Source organism: Globicephala melas, chromosome 1, assembly GCF_963455315.2.
Source record: "Globicephala melas chromosome 1, mGloMel1.2, whole genome shotgun sequence".
NCBI lineage: Eukaryota > Metazoa > Chordata > Mammalia > Artiodactyla > Delphinidae > Globicephala > Globicephala melas.
Window position 1 is genome coordinate 27,707,871 of NC_083314.1, and position 21,632 is coordinate 27,729,502.

A 21,632-nucleotide genomic window follows, 5' to 3' on the forward strand; every position below is an offset into this window, starting at 1 on the left:
TTTTAGGCTTTGAGGACCATACTCAATTCTGCCATGGCAGTGCTATACATAATACATGTAAAGGATAATCATGGCCGTGTCCAATAAAATTTTACTTATGCATGTATAATTTTTATGTGTCATAAAACATTGTTTTTCTTTTTTCCCCCCAACCCTTTAAAAATATAGAAAACATTGATAGCTCATGGACCATAAAAAAACAGATAATGTGCCAGATTTGGCCTATGGGCTGTAGCTGCCACCTCTGTCCTAACTGGCCTTCTTGTCTCCTACAACAACTCTCCAAGTTCACTCTCCACACGGCTGTCTGAGTCAGGATCCCAACCCAAAAAGTTGATCATGTTGGCAGCCCTGATTAAAGTACATCAAGAGTAACTCCAGAATATGGCCCACAAGACCCTTCCTCTGGTTCCTCTCCCCTTTCCAGGTTTATCTCTTGCCAAACACCTAATGTGACTGTAGAGTTTATATTCCCTCCCATCTTTATGTCTTTGCATATATTGTTCCCTCTACCTGGGGTATTCACCCCACCTTTCTCCACTCTGAGGACTCCTATTCATGAACTCAGAAAGCTTTCCCTATCACCTTCAGTGGCAATGTAGAATGAGCCAGTTCTCCTTTATATGTGCTCCTGTGGCAATCTTCACTTCTCTAATTACACTGTTATCACACTCTACTATAATTGCATATATAGATCTGGCTCCTTAGTAGAGTGTGAACAACCTAAGGGTAGGAACTGAGTTTTTTTTTCTCTCTATGTCCAGGGCCATCCAATGTACTTAAAAGATAGTAGGTGCTCAATAAATACTTGTTAAATAAGTGAATATTATATTTACTAATTGTGTCCTTCAATAAATGAGTTTCTATTTTCCATTTTTAAGTCCAATTAGACAATAAAGGGAAATTCCAAAAAAGTGACAGGTTATTTTTCTTTCAGATTGGCCTATGGATTTCTACCCCAGTTTTAATTGTCTTTGCCCTAGAAGATTTGAATTCTTATTTTATCATTACTTTATATCATCTTTTTCATATTTAATTTTAAACTTTGTTTAGAATATGCCACTCAAAATATTTAAATTAGACTAAATGAAGCACTACCTGTGTGGGATTTATTTATTTCAGCTGGTTTACACTGAAAAAGAAAGACATGAAGTTTCCCAGTCACACACTTGAGTATATGAATCAATAAAGAATGGTGAGGGGAAGCAAACTCTAAAAAACCCCAAACTATATATCAGAAATATTTAGCCCAACAACCAAGTCACATTTTCAGTGCAAAAGAGAGATATACACAGTTCCTTCCATTTTTTATTGTCATCTTTAAATTTATGAATGTGGATTTTATAAAACATCAATATAGACTAAGTGTAAAATGCTTACAAAAGAGTACTACTTTTAGAAAATAGGTAATTAAGTTTTATTTTCTATAAGACTAAGTTAAATTTTGGTAGACTTGTTGTAAATAAAGCTCAATAGAAAAAGCTTTCTATGGAACCAAGCAAAATCGTTTTTCTTAAGAACAAAGGAATTAGTTACCACCAGTCCATTTTCAGCAGTTGCTGCATCTTAATATGCTTTACTTGCAAGAAATGGATCTTGTCAGACAGTACAAATTGATACTGCACAGGAAAGCTCTCTATGGACTTTGACTTCAGAAATTAACTCTCTGAATAAGACAGAATGGCAAAGGGGACAAAACCAGCATTAATATTTATTTATTGAAGCTCAGCCACACTGACATTAAAAGCTGTCCTATTTCTGTGGGTTAGTGGTACTTAGCACACAAATGGTTGGTTCTCAATAGAAGTCTGACAGAGAAGAAGAACGATTAACTATCATGATCAAGCTAAATTCCAAAACTTCTAAGATTAAATAACCATAGGAACTATGTTAACACTAAATTCTTAGTTCTACAATGACAATATTCTAAATGGGCATTAAAAGAATGGTTACTATTCTGCAATATTAAGCAATTTTTTATCATAAAAGTGTTTCATCTCTTGGGATTTTTCCAGATATCTCACATGTATAAATGATTTGTTTTCTTTCTTTCATTTTTTCCTTTCTCTCTTTCTCCTTCTTTCTTCTCTTTATCTTTCATTTTTTAAAAAGGAAGTTGGTAAACCATTTGGAATATTATCATAACAAAATGTTTTTAACCAAGTTTGATTTTAACAGAACTAGAGGCATCTTAACACTAACCCAAAACTTTGGGAGGTTCACCAACCTCTAGAATATTTTTTTTTCTCCAAATGCAGGCTGTTCAAGTGGTGCTTTTCTCCATCTGTTATCATACCGTGCTCAGAATTACATTGTCATATTTAATGTAAAAGGGATCAGTCCCCTTTCATAGTTTAAATTCAACATATTACTATGATTAGAAGACCAGTGTTTTTCTAATTTATGAATAAACCAGATTCTATAAACTTACATGTGTATTTAGACAAAGTTCTCTCTAAAAACTGAAAAACTCTAAGAATTGAACAAACCCAAAGCTTTGATCTGAAAACTGAAAAATTGTACTAAAACTCAAAGGGAAAAGTAATGTGACTTACCTACAATTTCAGTTTAAATTTTTCTCTGTGTATATTTATGTATGTGTGTGTGTGTTTTCAATACAACAAATTGCCCAGTGTTTACTACCAAAAATGTCTTACTGTAATTTAGGGCTGAGCTACATGTTTACTAAAGTTTTATGACAATGATGATCACATCACAATATCTCATGATGGAAGCAATGTAATTTGAAATCACGATAGTGTAAGCATGGTTATAGTAATGGTTTAAACATGAACAGTGCTAATCAATTTCATCTCTAAATTTTACACCTCCTTAGGACTCAGGTTGCTTATTTTGTATCAGTTCCATCTTAGTTTGCATCTTAGAATGTCTCTTACTTTGTCTCTTTCACCACTGACAGTATCTGATTATTTTCCTAAATATATTCCTCAGATACTTCAGTTCAACATTTTTATTAGACACAGAATTAACAGGAGAGGTAGTGTAGTGGTAGAAGAAATATGTCATTTTGCTTATATTGATAGAGAATCACCTAAATATTTGAGCATTGTAGATGAAAGGTTTTGTAATATATCAGTAATTCCCTGCCACACTTATCATTCACATGTCTGGGTGTTTTGCTTACCACATCTCCACTTTTCTTAATATGCCTGAAAACTGTGTGTTAATTGAATGACTAAGACTTAACTCTAACAACTGTTTGGAAGCCTGTGGCAAAAATCAGTGGAATGAAATTGGTGCTATGGTGCATAATGGGATTAGGCAGTACCTGGTGAGGTGCAGTTGGTGCTCAGATTTGCCCAGCAGTTCTGTCAGTTTCAGGCACTCCTCTCTGGCCCGGGTTGCCTTCTGCTGCTCCTGTTCCAAGTGCTGCTTGCTTTCACTCAGTTCTAAACTCAATTTCTCTATTTCCTTAGGTAGAGAGAAGAGGGAAAAAGCATCCTATAAAATATATGCACTTGAATTCAAAATTATCTCATTTTTATTTTTGCCATGAATTTTAATGTGATGAAAAATTATTAGAAAATTTAGGCTAGCTTCCATTTTATGACAAAGGGAACTAACACAGCCCAAACTGCACATTAGTGAGGATTTTTCAGATCGTAAGATTCAGCTTAATTTTAAAAATGAAATGATTAAATGAGAATAGTCAAAATGGATAATCTGCACTTTGAATCTAAGGCTCAGTCCCTTTAAAAAATAATACGAACTTAAAAAGTCACTATATTTAAAATACAACATTTCTGTTTGTGAGATTAGATCAGACATGTGCAGTGATTTACATCAAATATGAGACTCTTTTTTTTAAAAGATACATTTATGGTTTCATTTGGATGTTTTGAAAACCAAATTAGATCGTAAAATAATTTAAGATATCTTTTAGAAAAATGTGAGGTGTAAAAGAAGGCATCATTATGATGCACAATATTATTTGGAAAACAATAATTTAGGAAAAAAATAAAGCATGAGAACCTTCAAGTGTTTTGAAGGTATGACATTTCTGAGCTAAAATAATATTGCATTATAATTGCATTTTAAAAAGGCAACAAAAGCACTCTAAGATTAATAAACATCTAAAATTTATGGTAGTTTATTCTTTGGTCTCAGTATGAAATTATCCTTTTTTTACTGAAACTCAAATATTTCAAAGCAAAAATATGTTACATAGAACATAGTTTAAATAATTTATACATTAAAGTACAAATATTTATTTATTATGGAACATCCATAATTTAAAAAAAAAGAAAATAGAAGAGATAAATATTCAGACTCTTAAAACAAGAAAAACAAAAAAGGGGAAAGTAAAGGGTTGAAACGTTTTCAAATTCAGCAGAAAGCAAGAAGCAATTTTAATACACAAAAATGCAATCTACTCTTGGAAAACAAAACCATGTCTAAGTAGAGTTTTAAACTTGGTATTTAAGTACATTCTAATTTCCTCATGTCATTACTCAACATTCTGAACAATCTACAACTATATTTAATATATCAGGCAGGATAAACTAAATAATTTATTTTTCTACATTTATTACACTACAAATATTCAGTTTATCCCCATCAAAACTGTACATTACCAACAATATAATAAAACAACTTACTATAAGTTATTTATTTTAAAAAATCCTAAGTAATAATGAGTATATTGCTTTCATTCAGAGTAGATTTTCTATATCTTTCAGATTAGGATACTAAGTGAAACTGATTTGTTTAAAATATTTTTAACTGTTAAAGTTATATCAATATATTTCCATTCATAACTAAACATAAATAAAGAGATGGAAAAATATAATAGAAAAGTCTCCTAAATTTTGTCTAACATTTATGAAATTAACAAAAAAGCAAAGAAATATAGAATTGGAATTATACATTAATTTTAAAATTTCAAAAATTCATTCATTAATTTTTTTACACAGTGCTATATGCAAGAATCTATACTAAATATTATGGTGGACTCAGAGTTTCCATCTCTACACTCAGGACTTAACAATTCAGTTGAGTAAATGAGACATAAACACACAAAAAGACTATCAAAATACAAAGCATATAAAAAACAACAAATGAGATTTAGAGAAAATCTGTGCTTCAGTAGGCCAGATTAGGGATATACTAGCATGGGCAAGAAAAGTGGGAAAGAAGGTAAGGCCACATAAACTCATGCAATGATAGATTAGACCAATTATGAAACATCTTGAATTCTAGATTTATAAAGCTGTATTTTTCTTATAGAGAATGAGGAAAAAATGGTTTAAACAGGTATGCAATATGAGAGTAGAGCTTCAAAAAACTGGATCAATGTGTATGATCATTAAGATAGTAGAGACTGGCAGTAGGGAGACCACAAAAAGACAGGTGCAATACTCCAAACATGAGAAGCAGAGATACTTAAAACAGAAGTATAAAGAGAACATGATGAGTATATGTAAATATCAATAAAAGGAGAGCTATCAGGAGACAACAAAGAATTTTGAATTGAGAGGATACAAAAAAATGACAGAAATAGAAAATGTATAAAATTCCAAACTTTCTTCAAAAGAAAAGGTACAAGGACTTCCCTGGTGGTGCAGTGGTTAGGAGTCCGCCTGCGAATGTAGTGGACACAGGTTCGAGCCCCGGTCCTGGGGGATCCCACATGCCGCGGAGCAACTAAGCCTGTGTGCCACAACTCCTGAGCCTGCACTCTAGAGCCCACAAGCCACAACTACTGAGCCCGCGTGACACAACTACTAAAGCCAGAGCGTCTAGAGCCCATGCTCCGCAACAAGAGAAGCCACTGCAATGAGAAGCCCGTGCACCACAACAAAGAGTAGCTCCCACTCTCTGCAATTAGAGAAAGCCCGTGCACAGCAACGAAGATCCAATGCAGCCAAAAATAAAATAAATTTAATTAATTAAAATAAAAAAGAAAATGTGCAACAAGTTTTATAAGTATTTTCCAACAATAACAACGTATGTAACCTTACATTGGTAATTAGGTTTTAAGCATAAAGCAGCAGCTTTCTTAATCTCATGTAATAAAAAGTCAGAGGCCACACTGAAAGTCAGTCAAACACAGAGATAAAGAACATGGGCCCAAGAGTCAACACAAATCAGGGTTTCAGACACAGCTCTGGCACTTTCCAGCTCTGTGACCTTGGACAAGTGACACAAGTCTTATCAGTTTCTTCAGTCTAAAATGGGAGTGATAACTCTAGCAACCTCCTAAAACTACTGTGAAGATAAAATGAGATGATGAGTACTTAGCAGAGTGCCTAGTATATAGTAAGAGCTGAAAAAAAGACAACTAGTATCATTACTACTGATTTTTCTCTGTCTTTTAAGAAGAGCAAAAATATAAGTAGAAGAAGAAGACCTGCCTAAGGATATATAGTTATCACTGAGGACTAAAGAGTTCTTGATTTAGTTCAATAAAATTTCCAGATAAAGTCCTATTTTGGAGAAAACTGAATAAAACTTTATTATAATTTCAAAATGCAAAAAGCATTTTTGCTAGGAAGATGGAAAATTACTGCCTGCTTCTGATTATCTGTGCCAGAGAAACAGCTTATTGGTGCAGATAATCAAAATCAACAAATAATCTAACCAGCTGGACCAGGGCTCAACACTTACTCCCTGAGTCAGGAAAATCTGCCATGGCACCAACTCCAACAGTTAGAAGAGGAATCTCTTGCCAGAAATGCCATACTCCCACCGGCAGGGTAACCCTTTGCCTCACCCAACTAGGTCAAGGCTGCTTCCTTGGCTGTACGTAGTGGTTCAGGGATTAAAGACCAACAACAGTCGTAGGCCAATTGTACACTACTCTCAAAGTACACTATTAACCTGCAATGTACAATGCAGTTTGATATGGCCATCTTTTGGCTGACCAGGCAAAGACGAGTCCAGATAGCTTTACACTGTACCAAAAGATACACTTCAAGTCATGAATGTAACCACAGGAATAACTAAAAGCAGAAACTGTTAAAAGTGGCTACCTCAGGAGAATAGTACCAAGGATGGGATGTGGAGAAAGGGAGACTCATTACTGTTCATTTATAATCTGCAATGTACCAAATTTTCTTATTAATCATGGTAAACTTTATTATAATGATTTAGATTTTCTTATCAAAGTAATGTGCCTAATTTAAGTCAGATAGTACACCCATCTCCAAGCCTAATCCTCAATGGCACACAGTATCCACCCTTGATATTTATCTTCATACTTTTAAGTAACAGACTTATAATGCTATCCCTTGATTTTGCTACATTAGACATCATCTACTGACTTCCTATATTAAAAAAGGTAGTGATTTAGCTCTCTTATACCACCCAATATACCTACCTCATCCTCCCATATAACAATTTTGGTTAAATCATTAGTCAGTAGTTCATTCACATTATAATGATTATAGAAATATTATTCACTACTGAGACAAGCATTATTCTGCTTAAATTAATTTTCTTGTAAAACATTTTATTATTTATGTAGAATTAATTGCTTGCTTTTTAATAGTTATTTTTCTAGGTAAGTAACATTTTTCCCCAAATGTTCAAACAGGTCACTCAAATACCCATCAATAAAATTTTTTCAAATAATGAAACATATCAGATAAATCATCAGTTCTGTTAAATTATTTTCCTAGATATATCCTTCTTGGTGACTTACGTCTGGCCTGGTTGATCTCTGTCTTGGGTTAAGCCTTACCCATGTTCCTATTAGAGTTTCCTATTTTCTGGGTTTTAAGTCATCCTGTTTTACAGTTTACTCCCTTTTTTGGTTGAAATACATTCTCCAGGTAACTTTCACAAGAAATGTTACATGAATAATACATTTTCAAAAAGTATCTGTATGCCTGAAAATGCTGTTGTTCTATGCATACACTTGATAATTTGGCTAGGTATGAATATCTATGCTGAAATTAATTTTCATTCAGGATTTTTAAGGGATTACTCCACTGTCTTCAAGATTGTAATATTACAATTTAAAAGCCCTATGTCATTCTGATTCCTAATACTTGGTCTATGATTTGCTTTTTTGTTTCTGAAAGCTTTTATAATAATTTTTTCCCTGGAATTTAAAAATTTTACAATGTTAGACTTTGGGATGGGCCTTTTTTCATGCATTGTGCTAGGTTTTCAGTAGGCCCTTTTCAATCTGGAGGTTTGTTTTCTTTAGTTTGAAGAAATTTTCTTGTACTATTATTTTAAAATATTTTGATGCTATATATTTTAATAATTCCTCTTCCTGGAACTCCTGGACATTGGTTTTTGGCTCTGTTGAATTGATCATCTAATTTTCTTATTTATTTTCTGTATTTGTTTTCTGATTCTAACTTCTGAGATAGTCCCTTGACTTCATGTTCCAAAAATTCTATTGAATTTAAGAAAAAAATTTTAGCACAGTTTTCATTTCCATGAGCTATTTCTTTTTTTCATTGTTTTTATATAGCATGCTATTTTTATCTTATTAATATAATATTGTATGTCTCCATTAAAATATTGAAGTATTTTAAATGTTCTCCTCTGCTAATATTGCCTCAGTTTCCTTTTTTGCTATTTATGTGTTTTAGACACTCTATTATGTAAGAGGCTTTCTTCAAATACATAGTGATACTTGGCTGTCTTTTCATATTTGAGAATGAAGTACTTAAGAAAAGTTTGGATGAAATGATTTTTGGGTAATGTAATAGTTTAGATTATTCTTCAGCAAATATTCACTTCTATCACCCTCCCACTGGGATTGGAATACGCTATCTCTCCCCAGTGACTTTGGGCTTAGCCATGTGATTTCACTTGGCCAATGGAATTTTCATGTCTATAATGAAAGCAGAAGTCATAAATATGTTTATGTGGTTTGACTTTGTCTTTATATTCTGGTGATTCTCCATGAGAAAAGCATGCCCTGGATAGCTGCTGCCCCTTTTGCCTGGACCACACAATAAATACATGTGGATCAGAACCAAACCCAAACCATAGCTAAGACAACCCACAACCCACAACCTGAAGCAGAGCCACCCAGTCAAATGCAGCACAACAGATCAAATGATATTCCAGCTGACCTGAAGGTTGGTGAACATGAGCATAAATGATTGCTATTGTAAACCATGAGTTCCTTCAATATAAAATAGTTGACAAACCACTCTAAAGGAACAAAAAGTGCTACAACTGTATATCATCTTAGAATGTATTTTATTTTTGAAACAACTGCATGAAGCATATAGGGCAGGTATCCTTGTTTTTCCAAATAAGAAACTGAGGGTCAACAACATTGAATGATTGTCCAAAGAAGTAAATCTAAGTCTTGAACCAGATGTACTGATATTGCTCCTCCATACCATACCATAAATTAGACAATAGCTTTTAATCTTTTTTCTTTTCTTCTCTTTTTAACCAAGATCCATAGTAACAAATCCATTTCACATCACAATTTAGAAACATGCACACTCTCCCACATACATGTATAAATGTAACATTTCATAAAACAATATTAATCCTCATCATATGTGAAGCACTCAGACATTTCCTATTCCTTCTTACTTTATTCCACGTTTAAAAAAAAAACAAAAGTTTTGGTTTCACCCCATAAAATCGACTTCATGATCCTACAATTTAAAAAGTAGGGAAGGAGCCAAGATGGTGGAGGAGTAGGAGGACATGGAGTTCACCTCTCCCCACAGATGCGTCAGGAAGTGGAACAGGGCTTCCCTGGTAGTGCAGTGGTTGAGAGTCCGCCTGCCGATGCAGGGCACACGGGTTCGTGCCCCGGTCCGGAAGGATCCCACATGCCGCGGAGTGGCTGGGCCCGTGAGCCATGGCCGCTGAGCCTGCGCATCCGGAGCCTGTGCTCCGCAACAGGAGAGGCCGCAGCAGTGAGAGGCCCGTGTACCGCAAAAAAAAAAAAAAAGAAGAAGTGGAACAGTTCTCACACAGCACTGGCTGAACACTAGCAGAGGCCCTCAGACACCTAAAAGGACAAGAAAGACCCCTGTGTAACTGGGTAGGACAAAAGAAAACAGAAGGGAAAAAGAAGAGGAGAGGAAGAGGGACAGCTCCCTGCGGGGGGGGGGGGGGGGGTGCTGAAGGAGAGGAGAGGTTCTTGCATCTGGGGGAGCCCCCTCACTGGCGGGGAGATCAGTTGGGACAGAAGGGGAGCATCGGGGGCTATTAGAGGAGAGCACAGCAACTGGTCAGTGGCAGGCAGGACAGAGTGAGACCTACACAGATGGTCCGTGCCCCAGCCTGAAATGTGTGTTCGCTGGTGCAGACAGGGCCTGGAAGCTGGAATGTGGGGTTTGCAAAGCAAACCCAGGAAGACGACTGCTGTAGGAGACAGCCTAAGGTAACAGGAGTGAGGCAATCTATGGCCGTCAGGGTTTCCTCCGCAAGCATTCCATTTGCGGATTGAAGCTAAGCACCATTGTTGAGTGACACGCAAGGGGCGGGGACGCCATTGCAGCCTCTCACCCCATACGCCGGCTCCCTGGGCACTAGGAAGGGCTCCCACCCATGGTCACCTGCGACACGAAGCACCCTGTCCCCCCCGAGGTCATCTCTCTTGCGCACGTGGCCACAGGCTCCCCCACGCATCCGTCCCCACCAGAGCCCCCCCCCACCCAAGAGGCTGCAGCCTTCTCCTCTGCTCTCTGTCCCCACCACAGCGGGCACTCTCACGACCCTGGCCACTGCCGCCTCTGTTGCCCCTCCTCGCCGGGGCGGACTCGTGTGCTCCAGGACAGTCCCGGGAGCAGACCTCTATGGGGCTGGAACCATAGCCAGGCCCCAAGGGCCGTGCAACTAAGGAAGAAAAGCTGAAATCTCTCCTCCCCGTTGCACAAACCATGAATTGACACCGCCCCCACTGGCTTTGTAAACTCAGTGCCTACAGAACATCTGAACGGACATCCAGTGCTCCTGCAACCATGACGGGTCTAACTTTAGCAGCTGTAAACTTTGTGGGCACAAACACATGGGGGTTGGGCCAGGCCAGAGTCTGAGCTGCTCCCATAGCATCCACAGCGGGTCTAGATTCATGATTACTGCAGTTCTGGGACCTGACTTCAGTGGATCTATGCTGGTGGCCTGGTGAAAACAACGTCTGAGAGACACCAAGGGCCAATTGCCGGCATACCCACAGTTAAGGAGGGGCCGAGAGCAGTGTCAAAAACAGTGCAATCTGAGAGATCACACAACGGGTGAAAGGCGACACAACAGAGCACAGCCACAGGTGAACAGGTCCAGAGAAGGAATACTCAGTGGCTTCCCTCCCAGTGAGAGTGCTCCAAACCTGCCTACCTCACACCGCAGATCAGAAACACAGCTAAGAAACAGATCTGGGGGCCTCTACTGCAACAACTAGGGAGCAGACCCCACGTCTGACAGGGCAGTGACAACCACAAAGCAAAGGGGAGGCCCTGCTCAATATCCAGTGCAAGCTCTGGTCACCGCAACATCAGTCATACCTCCTGTAAAAGGGATAATGGCCAGCATACACTGAGGAAAGAGGTGGCAGATATGTATACTAAAAATAATCCTCACAAGAAAAAAGCTACTATACACCAATAAAATGGACAACCTAGAAGAAATGGACAAATTCCTAGAAAGGTACAACCTTCCAAGACTGAACAAGGAAGAAACAGAAAATATGAACAGACTAATCACAACTACTGAAATTGAAACTGTGATAAAAAACTTCCAACAAACAAAAGTCCAGGATTAGATGGCTTCACAGGCAAATTCTGTCAAACATTTAGTGAAAAGTTAACACTTATCCTTCTCAAACTATTCCAAAAAATTGCAGAGGAATGAACACTCCCAAGCTCATTCTACAAGGCCACCATCACCTTGATATGAAAACTAGACAAGATATCACAGAAGAAGAAAATTACAGGCCAATACCACTGCTGCACATAGACGTAAACATCCTCAACAAAATATTAGCAAACCAAATCCAACAACACATTAAAAGGATCATACACCATGATCAAGTGGGATTTATCCCAGGGATGCAAGGATTCTTCAATATATGTAAATAAATCAATGTAATACACCACATTAACAAACTGAAGAATAAAAACCACATGATCATCTCAATAGATTCAGAAAAAGCTTTTGACAAAATTCAGCACACATTTATGATAAAAATTCTCCAGAAAGTGGGCATAGAGGAAACCTACTTAGACATAATAAAGGCCATATATGACAAACCCACAGCAAATATCATTCTCAACGGTGAAAAACTGAAAGCATTTCCTCTAAGATCAGGAACAAGACAAGGATGTCCACTCTCACCACTTTCATTCAACATAGTTTTGGAAGTCCTAGCCATGGCAATCAGTGAAGAAAAAGAAATCCCAATTGGAAAAGAAGAAGTAAAACTGTCAGTGTTTGCAGATGACATGATACTATACATAGAAAATCCTAAAGAGGCTACCAGAAAACTACTAGAGCTTGTCAATGAATTTGGTAAGGTTTCAGGATACAAAATAAATACACAGAAACCTCTTGCATTTCTATACACTAAAAATAAAAGATCAGAAAGAAAAATTAAGGAAACAATCCCATTTACCATCACATCAAAAAGCATAAAATAGCTAGGAATAAACCTACTTAAGGAGTCAAAAGACTCAGAAAACTATAAGATACTGATGAAACTATAAGATATATTGTCAAAATGACTATACTACCCAAAGTAATCTACAGATTCAATGCAATCCCTATCAAATTACCAATAGCATTTTTCACAAAAGTAGAACAAAAAACTTTACAATTTGTATGGAAACACAAAAGACCCTGAATAGCCAAAGCAATCTTGAGAAAGAAAAATGGAACTGGAGGAATCAGGCTCCCTGACTTCAGACTATACTACGAAGCTACAGTCATCAAAACAGTATGGCACTGGCACAAAAACAGAAATATAGATCAAGGGAAAGGGACAGAAAGCCTAGAGATAAACTCACACACCTATGGTCACCTAATCTATGACAAAGGAGGCAAGAATATACAATGGAGAAAAGACAGTCTCTTCAATAAGTGGTGCTGGTAAAACTTGACAACTACATGTAAAAGAATGAAATTAGAACACTGCCTAGCACCATACACAAAAATAAACTCAAAATGAATTAAAGACCTAAATGTAAGACTGGATACTATAAAACTCTTAGAGGAAATCATAGGCAGAACACTCTCTGATATAAATCGCAGAAAGATCTTTTTTGATCCACCTCCAAGAGTAATGAAAATAAAAACAAAAATAAAGCAATGGGTCCTAATTAAACTTAAAAGCTTTTGCACAGCAAAGGAAACCATAAACAAAATGAAAAGACAGCCCACAGAATGGGAGAAAATATTTGCAAATGAAGTGACTGACAAGAGATTAACCTCCAAAATATGCAAACAGCTCATGCAGCTCAATATCAAAAATAATAATAATAATAATAATGCCAAACAACCCAATCAACATATGGGCGGAAGATCTAAATAGACATTTCTAGAAAGAAGACATACAGTTGGCCAGAAAGCACATGAAAAGATGCTCAAGATCACAAATTATTAGAGAAATGCAAATCAAAACTACAATGAGGTATTACCTCACACTGGTCAGAGTAGCCATCATCAAAAAATCTACAAACAATAAATGCTGGAGAGGGTGTGGAGAAAAGGGAACCCTCATGCACTGTTGGTGGGAATGTAAATTGGTACAGCCACTATGGAGAACAGTATGCAGGTTCCTTAAAAAAATAAAAAGGGAACCCTCATGCACTGTTGGTGGGAATGTAAATTGGTACAGCCACTATGGAGAACAGTATGCAGGTTCCTTAAAAAAATAAAAATAGAGCTACCAAATGATCTAGCAATCCCATTCCTGGGCATATATCCAGAGAAAACTAAATTCAAAAGGATACATGCACCCTAATGTTCACTGCAGCACTATTTACAATAGCCGGGACATGGAAGCAACCTAAATGTCCATCGACAGAGGAATGGATAAAAAAGATGCAATATATATATACAATGGAATATTACTCAGCCATAAAAAAGAATGAAATAACGCCATCTGTAGTGACATGGATGGACCTAGAGACTGTCATACTGAATGAAGTAAGTCAGACAGACAAATATCATATGATATCGCTTATATGTGGAATCTAAAAAAAGCATACAAATGAACTTATCTACAAAACAAAAATAGAGTTACAGATATAGAAACAAACTTATGCTTACCAGGGGTTAAGTAGGGGAGGGACAAATTGGGAGATTGGGATTGACATCTACACACTACTATATATAAAATAGAAAACTAATAAGGACCTACTGTAGAGCCCAGAAAACTCTACTCAACACTCTGTAATGTCCTATATGGGAAAAGAATCTAAAAAAGAGTGGATATATGTGTATGTATAACTGATTCACTTTGCTGTACACCTGAAACTAACACAACACTGTAAATCAACTATATTCTAATAAAAATTAAAAAAAAAAAAAGAAATAGAGTCACAGATGTAGAAAACAAACTAATGGTTACCAAGGTGGAAGGGGGGAGGGATAAATTGGGAGATTGGGATTGACATATATACACTACTATATATATAAAATAGGTAACTAATAAGAACCTACTGTAGAGCACAGAGAACTCTACTCAGTACACTGTAATGTCTTATATGGGAAAAGAATCTAACTGGATATATGTATAGGTATAACTGATTCACTTTGCTGTACAGCAGAAACTAACACAACATTGTAAATCAACTATACCCCAATAAAAATTAATTTAAAAATATAAAACAAAAGTAGGGTATATTTCTGATTATAAACTATATATATATATATATACTTTTTTTCACATCTTTTTAAATAGAATTTATTTTTCTTGAGAAGTTTCAGGTTTATAAAACAATTGAGCAGAAAGTTCAGAAATTTCCCATAAATCCATCTCTCCCTCCCGCATAAAGTTTCCCATTAATAACATTTTGTTTTAGTGTGATACGTTTATTACAACTGATGAAGCAATATTGATACATTATTATTAACTAAAGCCTATAGTTTCTATGAAGGTTCACTTTTTGTATTTCTTTGACTTTTGACAAATGCATACTGCCATGTATCCATCATTACAGTATTATATAGGATAGTTTCAGTGCCCTACAAATCATCTGTGCTTCAACCCTTCTTCCTTTCCCTTAACCCCCTGGCAACCACTGGTCTCTTACTGTCTCTATAGTTTTGCCTTTTTCCAGAATGTCATGTAGATGGAATCATACTGTAACATAGTCTTTTCAGACTGCCTTCTTTCATTTGGCAATACACATTTCAGTTTTCTCTGTGTCTTTTTGTATCTTGATAGCTCATTTCTTTTTATCTCTGAATAATATTTTATTGTATGGATGTAATATAGTTTGTTTAACCATTTACCTACATCTTGGTAGCTTCCAATTTTAAGCCAATAATAAATAAATCTGCTGTAAACGATCTGTATATAGGTGTTTGTGTGGACATAAGTTTATAACTTATTTGGATGAATACCTAGGACTACAGTTCCCAGTTTGTATGGTAAGACTATGTTTAGCTCTATAAGAAATTGCCAAACTGTTTTCTAAAATGGTTGTACCATTTTGCATTCCCACCACTAGTGGGTGAGAGTTCCTATTGCTCTACAATCTGGCTAGCATTTGATGTTCTTAATGTTTTGGAATTTATCAGAAATGTATTTTGCAATTTTTTTCTTCAGTCTGTGATTTGTCTTTCATACTCTTAGTATCATTTGCAGAGTAAAAGAAAAACTATATATTTTATATAAATTAAATAGAATGAAATAAAAAATTTCATTAAGAGAAGTTCTATTATATACTTCTCCTGATTTCCTGAGAAAAAAAATCTTAAGAAGTGAATGCAAAACCCATTTAAAAAATTTTATGTCATCTTAATCCTGAAGGACAACCTTACTTGGAAAGAAAAGGTAGCATACAGGAACTATTTTAATCCAATGGTAGTGATTTATCCCTGCTACTAAACATTATGTGACTTAAAAATTATTTAATAATCATTAATACAGGGTAATTTATTTGTATACATAAGAAGAAAATGAGGAGAAAAGAAGAAAATACTACAGAACAGTAGGAAGGCTGGAACCCTTCCTTGCACAGTGAGAAAGAAGAACCTGTGGTTTTGAAGCTGAGAAAATTTGACAATATGAATTTATCACTCAGAACCCAATGGATGAATTCATAGAATATATTCAGAAAAGTAAACTGGCATATGATATTGAAAAATAAAACATAACAATCTATCACTTGGGAGATAAACAATAGTTTCTATCAAGTTCTGTGTGGGTAAAAAATACATACTCATTAGAAATTGAGCATTCACACCCTGATACTTTTATTAACTCCTAGATATTAAGAATGATTTTATCAAATCATTAATAAAGTTTTGTCTGGAGCTACGCTAGCTACCTGTAGCTATTTAAATTTAATTTAATTAAAATAGAGAATGTAGTTGCTCAGTTGCATTAATCACAAAAGCGCTCAACAGCCACATATGGATCATGGCTGCCATATCAGACAGTGCAGGTGTAAAATAACTCATCATCACAGAAAATTCTACTTGATAACACTGGTCTAGAATATAGCCAAATTTATTTCTAAGATTCACTCTCAAAACTAGACTCTTGGAAAACCAGCCTAGGTAAATACAAAGATATTATTAGTAGTAAGAAAGTCATTTTAGAAATGGACAAAATGGCTGTCCTCTTTACTGTCGTAGATGTAGAAGTGTAAGCAGCTCCTTTGCCCCTTTTCTGTTTGTTCATTCCTGTTTTCCTCCAGTCTTGATCATAAAGACGAGATTACCAGGCAACATTTAATCTAGTTCCTGATTTTTACTTTACTGAATGTACACAATGCCTTGCCTAATCTATTGGTTCCTTTCCTGGATTAGAAGGAGTAAGAATGAAGAATTAAGTAGTTAAAGAATGATTGACTCTCTACCCCTTCAGTAAATTTGCAGGTGGACCCCACAGGTGCAGTTGGACCATGTGGGCAAGACAGCCTCCAACTGCAGGTGGACCACGTGAGCAAGACAGCATCCCAAGGAAGATCAGGAGAAGTCAGCAGGTCTGCATGCAATGGAAAGATGATGAAGAATCTGACCTCCTCCCTTAATGATTACGATTGCTTCCCCTTTTTCCCTTTAAAAATTGTCATGGCTGAGCAGAATCTTCAGAGTTGGTTTCTAGACACAAGTCCACCTTCTCCCCAGATCGCTACCTTTTCTGAATGAAGCACCTTTCCTTTCTATCGACACTTGTCCCTTGATTATTGGCTTTTGAGTGGCAAGCAGCCAAACTTGAGTTTGGTAACAGAAGGTTGCTGCTATCACGGTTATCATTGTTGAGGGCACACAGCATTGATTTAATATGTTTTTACTTCAGGCCTAACAGTAATACTGATACCAGCTATCATTTTTGAGTGCTTACCATGTGTCAGGTGCTGTATTAGCATTCTGTACTTTTAAATTTTGTATTTTTAATCTCATTTTGTGTTCTTGACAATCTTGTAAAAGTAAATATCCTATCCTTGTTTTACAGATGAGAAAACAGACACAGACATTTAGTGACTTATACAAAATTATATGGTGGCAGAGATGAGATTCAAAATGGGATTAGTCTGATTTCAAGTCCTATAATCTTTTCACTATACAGTATATTGTCTCCCTACACAAACCTTCTGGATGTAACAGAAGATGAAGAAAAAAATGACACAATGTGCTTTCTAAAACCTCTTGGCCTGCAATTTGGCATAGGGAGAAGACACAGACAGACACTGGGAGATTAACTCAGATGGCTGGGATCAAACGTCACACTAGCAAACACAAGGCTCTCAATTTGCAAAGCGCTGGCCAAGATTCACTTTGAAAAAGCATTTCCCCATGAGACTTTAGGGGTAGCCTTGAGGAAGTGGAGTTTGGATGTGCTTAGTCTCAGGTCCCAAAGTTTAATCACAAAGATTCCACACAGCATGAAAGTCAACATGGCGCTTGACCTTTTATTCTCCCCAATACAGTATGTAACATTTTGGTGAAACTTTTCAGTGTTTGGTTACTAAATCAATTCTTACTCTAAGCAAATATTCTTTAAATAATTTTAATAAAAGGTTTTTTTTCTTTCCTTAATGATAAGAGAAGTGGCATCAACTGATCACATACTCAGAAGCACTTCCTTAGAGCTACAATAGCTCTCAAAACAAGTTTTCAAAACAGATGACATGGATCTATGGCAGAAAAAGAAATGCCTTTCTAAAAGTATGTATCTAAAGAAGAAAAGAATTTAAGGCACCTGATACAAAGCTGATTCTGTTACATTGTGACAATACAGCAGACTTTTTGGTTAAACCAAGCTTACACTGCTGTTCTGTGATGGCAGAAAATTCATGGGCAAAAATAAGAATCATTGCAGCTCTGTGGTCAGTATACAAAAAAGAGCTGAGGTGATAGCACTACTTTTTTGGGCTGGTTTAATAAATGCTTTATGCTTGCTAGGAGTAGAGAAAGGGCTTGCTTTGCCCTCTCATCACAGACAAAATATCAGGCCACTCATAAAGTCTATAATTTTTTTTTCTTTAAAATATGAGGTGTTGGACTTCCCTGGTGGTGCAGTGGTTAAGAATCCGCCTGCCAATGCAGGGGACACGGGTTCGAGACCTGGTCCAGGAAGATCCCACATGTCAGGTAGCAACTAAGCCTGTGCACCACAACTACTGAGCCTGCACTCTAGAGCCCGCAAGCCACAACTACTGAGCCTGTGCACCACAACTACTGAAGCCCGTGCACCTAGAACCCGTGCTCCACAACAAGAGAAGCCACCACAATGAGAAGCCCACACACCACAATGAAGAGTAGCCCCTGCTTGCCGTAACTAGAGAAAGCCCACGTGCAGCAACGAAGACCCAATGCAGCCAAAAATAAATAAATAAAATAAATAAATTTATAAAAAAAGAAACTGAGGGTTTTTTTTTTTTGGTCCCCTATTCTACTATGTTCTTTCAGTGTTCTAAAATGGTGCAGTAGTAACAACATTCAAATCATCATATGCTTACACATTCACACTGTAAACACCATGGAGAGAGAGATCTTGGCCTTTTATGTCTGCTGATGTTAAGAGTTTAGGTATTGTTGGAAATACAAAGGAGGATTAAGATGATTCTGGATGAGGTAAAATCTGAAATAAGATGTAACTGTTGGAAAGCCATAAAAAAGAGGTGATAAATTTTTGAAATGATGCATTGCAAAAATGTTGGTCGGTTGCTATGAACATGACTAAGAGCTAGTTGCAGGTCACAGATCAAATGGGATACAAAAGACCCCACACTGTGGGTAAAAAGAAGTGAAGTTAAAGAACACAAAGTTGAAGTAAATGGAAGATTCTTAAATTTATAAAGGAAGATGGAAGATTCTTTAAATTTATATAAATCTGCTAATTGCTGACCATACCACATGGTCAGCATCTATCAATGATGTGGAGTTAAAATGGTCTGAGAATAAATTCTGCATTGGTTCAATACCAGAAAATGTATCAAGAGATGCACTAAAAATGATAGCCATCTATCATGATGATAAGAAAGAATCTACCACTTCAGAGGTATACCTGCCACCTACCCAGGTATACCTCTGAGTTGAATTCTTCATCTTCTACCTGGAACCTCCCCTGTTTCTGCTCTATAGTTTGATGTCAAGGGCCCTCAGTGGATGCAATCTCACATTGCCCTGCTGTGTGGTACATTTCATCCTTGTTTTCATTCATTATGATCATAGAATCAGATGGCTGAGAGTTAACATTACTGCAACAGGAATATATGATGGAGTTGCAATGTCTAACAGCAAGAAAGAAATGGAAGTGTAAGTGACTCTGAATACCATTCAACTCATTAAGTGGACATCTTGGAATGAATATGAAGAGTGAGACATGAATCTATTGAGCCCTTCATCAGTCAAAATGCATGTGTACCTCTCACAGTATGAGCATCCCACCACACTAAGTATAATTTCATATAACAAATATATATTTCATACACATGAGCTCTCAAACACAAGCTAACTTGTTTATATCTGGTCCCTGCCTGAATAAACAGTAATCTGTCCCAAACATAAAAATAAAATGATATGAATTAAAGTTTTTGAGGGTGGTCCAGCGGTTAGGATGCCTCATTCTCACTGCTGAGGGCCCAGGTTCAAGATCCCGCAAGACCTACTGGTGCAGCCAAAAACAAAAAAGTTTTTGAGAAACAGTATGAATGTCTCCAATGTGGTAGGAATATATGGCTCAACACATATAAAATCAATACATACAAATCTATGTAGACTATGTAAATTATGAGTGATTTAAAAGATTTTAGAAAGTAATTTTGACCTTTACTTTTCCAATTAAATTTAGAGCATAACCCCCTCCTGAATTGTCATGACACTACAGTGAAATATGCTGAGTTTATTTCAGTAGTAGAATTTATTTCAATGGGCTCATACATAATTTTAGTTCTTTATTTATAAACATTCTAGAGGTTGAATGGATCAGTTGTACATCTATTCTACTGCACATATCTTAAAATGTTGCATGGGGACATTTAAACAGTCTTGTAATGTTTTTTTGTGGAGAGAATATAACTAAAAAGACTAATGCAGGTCTAAATTCCTGTGTACTTATGAAGGAAATCCTTTAATATGCTGTAACCACCCGTGTTATAACTTTTAAAACAAAGAAAGGCTCAAAAAATAACTGTTTGGCTCCTTATTTTCTAGAAGGAAATTTATGTCACCAATGTATGTAACATTCCAATTTAATAAAAGGAGAAACCATTTTACATTTAAAATGTTAAAATATAAAACTGACTTTATGGGAATGTAAATTGGTGCAACCACTATGGAAAATGGTATTGAGAGTCCTCAAAAGATTAAAAATAGAACTACCATACAATTGAGCAATTTCTTATCTGTATATTTATCTAAAGGTAATGAAATTACTATCTTGAAAGATATCTGCACCCTCATGGTCATTGCAGCATTATTTACAACAGCCAAGACACAGAAACAACCTAAGAATCCATTAACAGATAAATGGATAAAGAAAATGTGGTATACACACACACACACACATACACACACACAATGGAACATTATGCAGCCATAAAAAAGGAAATCCTGCCATTTGTGACAATATGGATGGACCTGAGGGCATTATCCTAAGTAAACTAAGTAAGACAGAAAGAGACAAATACTGTATGATTTCACTTATATGTGGAATCTGAAAAAAAAACGAACTCATAGACACAGAGAAAAGACTGGTTGTTGCCAGAGGTGGGGAATGTGGAGGTGGGCAAAATGGGTGAGGGTGGTCAAAAGGTAAAAACTTCCAGTTATAAGATAAATAAGACATTAGGAAAAAAAAAAGCCAAGAATAAACTATGACTCTTTCCATTCTTTCCTGAGAATTGGGGCCATGGTCCTTTGGTTGAGGGGCAGGAGAGGGTGGTCAGGGAAGATAAACCCACTGTTTCTGAGGTAAAAGTCACCAATGCAAAGGAGTCTTTGACTTGCATTTCCTAACAAATTAACACAATTTTTTTAATAGTAGTAATTCATGTTAAAAAAAT

The 21,632-nt window shown here is 36.2% G+C and overlaps 1 protein-coding gene across 5 annotated transcripts in view; it reads right to left on the bottom strand.

The window, feature by feature from the left end:
• The window catches only part of SDCCAG8 (SHH signaling and ciliogenesis regulator SDCCAG8), a 261,720-nt gene that overhangs the window by 125,185 nt on the left and 114,903 nt on the right, over nucleotides 1–21,632 (bottom strand). For all 5 annotated transcript variants that reach the window (XR_009565641.1, XM_030868562.2, XM_030868561.2 and 2 more), the window contains one exon: nucleotides 3,290–3,432. Coding sequence is in view for 4 of the 5 variants with exons in the window: in XM_030868562.2 (XP_030724422.2) it covers nucleotides 3,290–3,432 (143 nt within the window). In the remaining variant the exon portion in view is untranslated. The remainder of the gene's footprint in view (nucleotides 1–3,289; nucleotides 3,433–21,632) is intronic.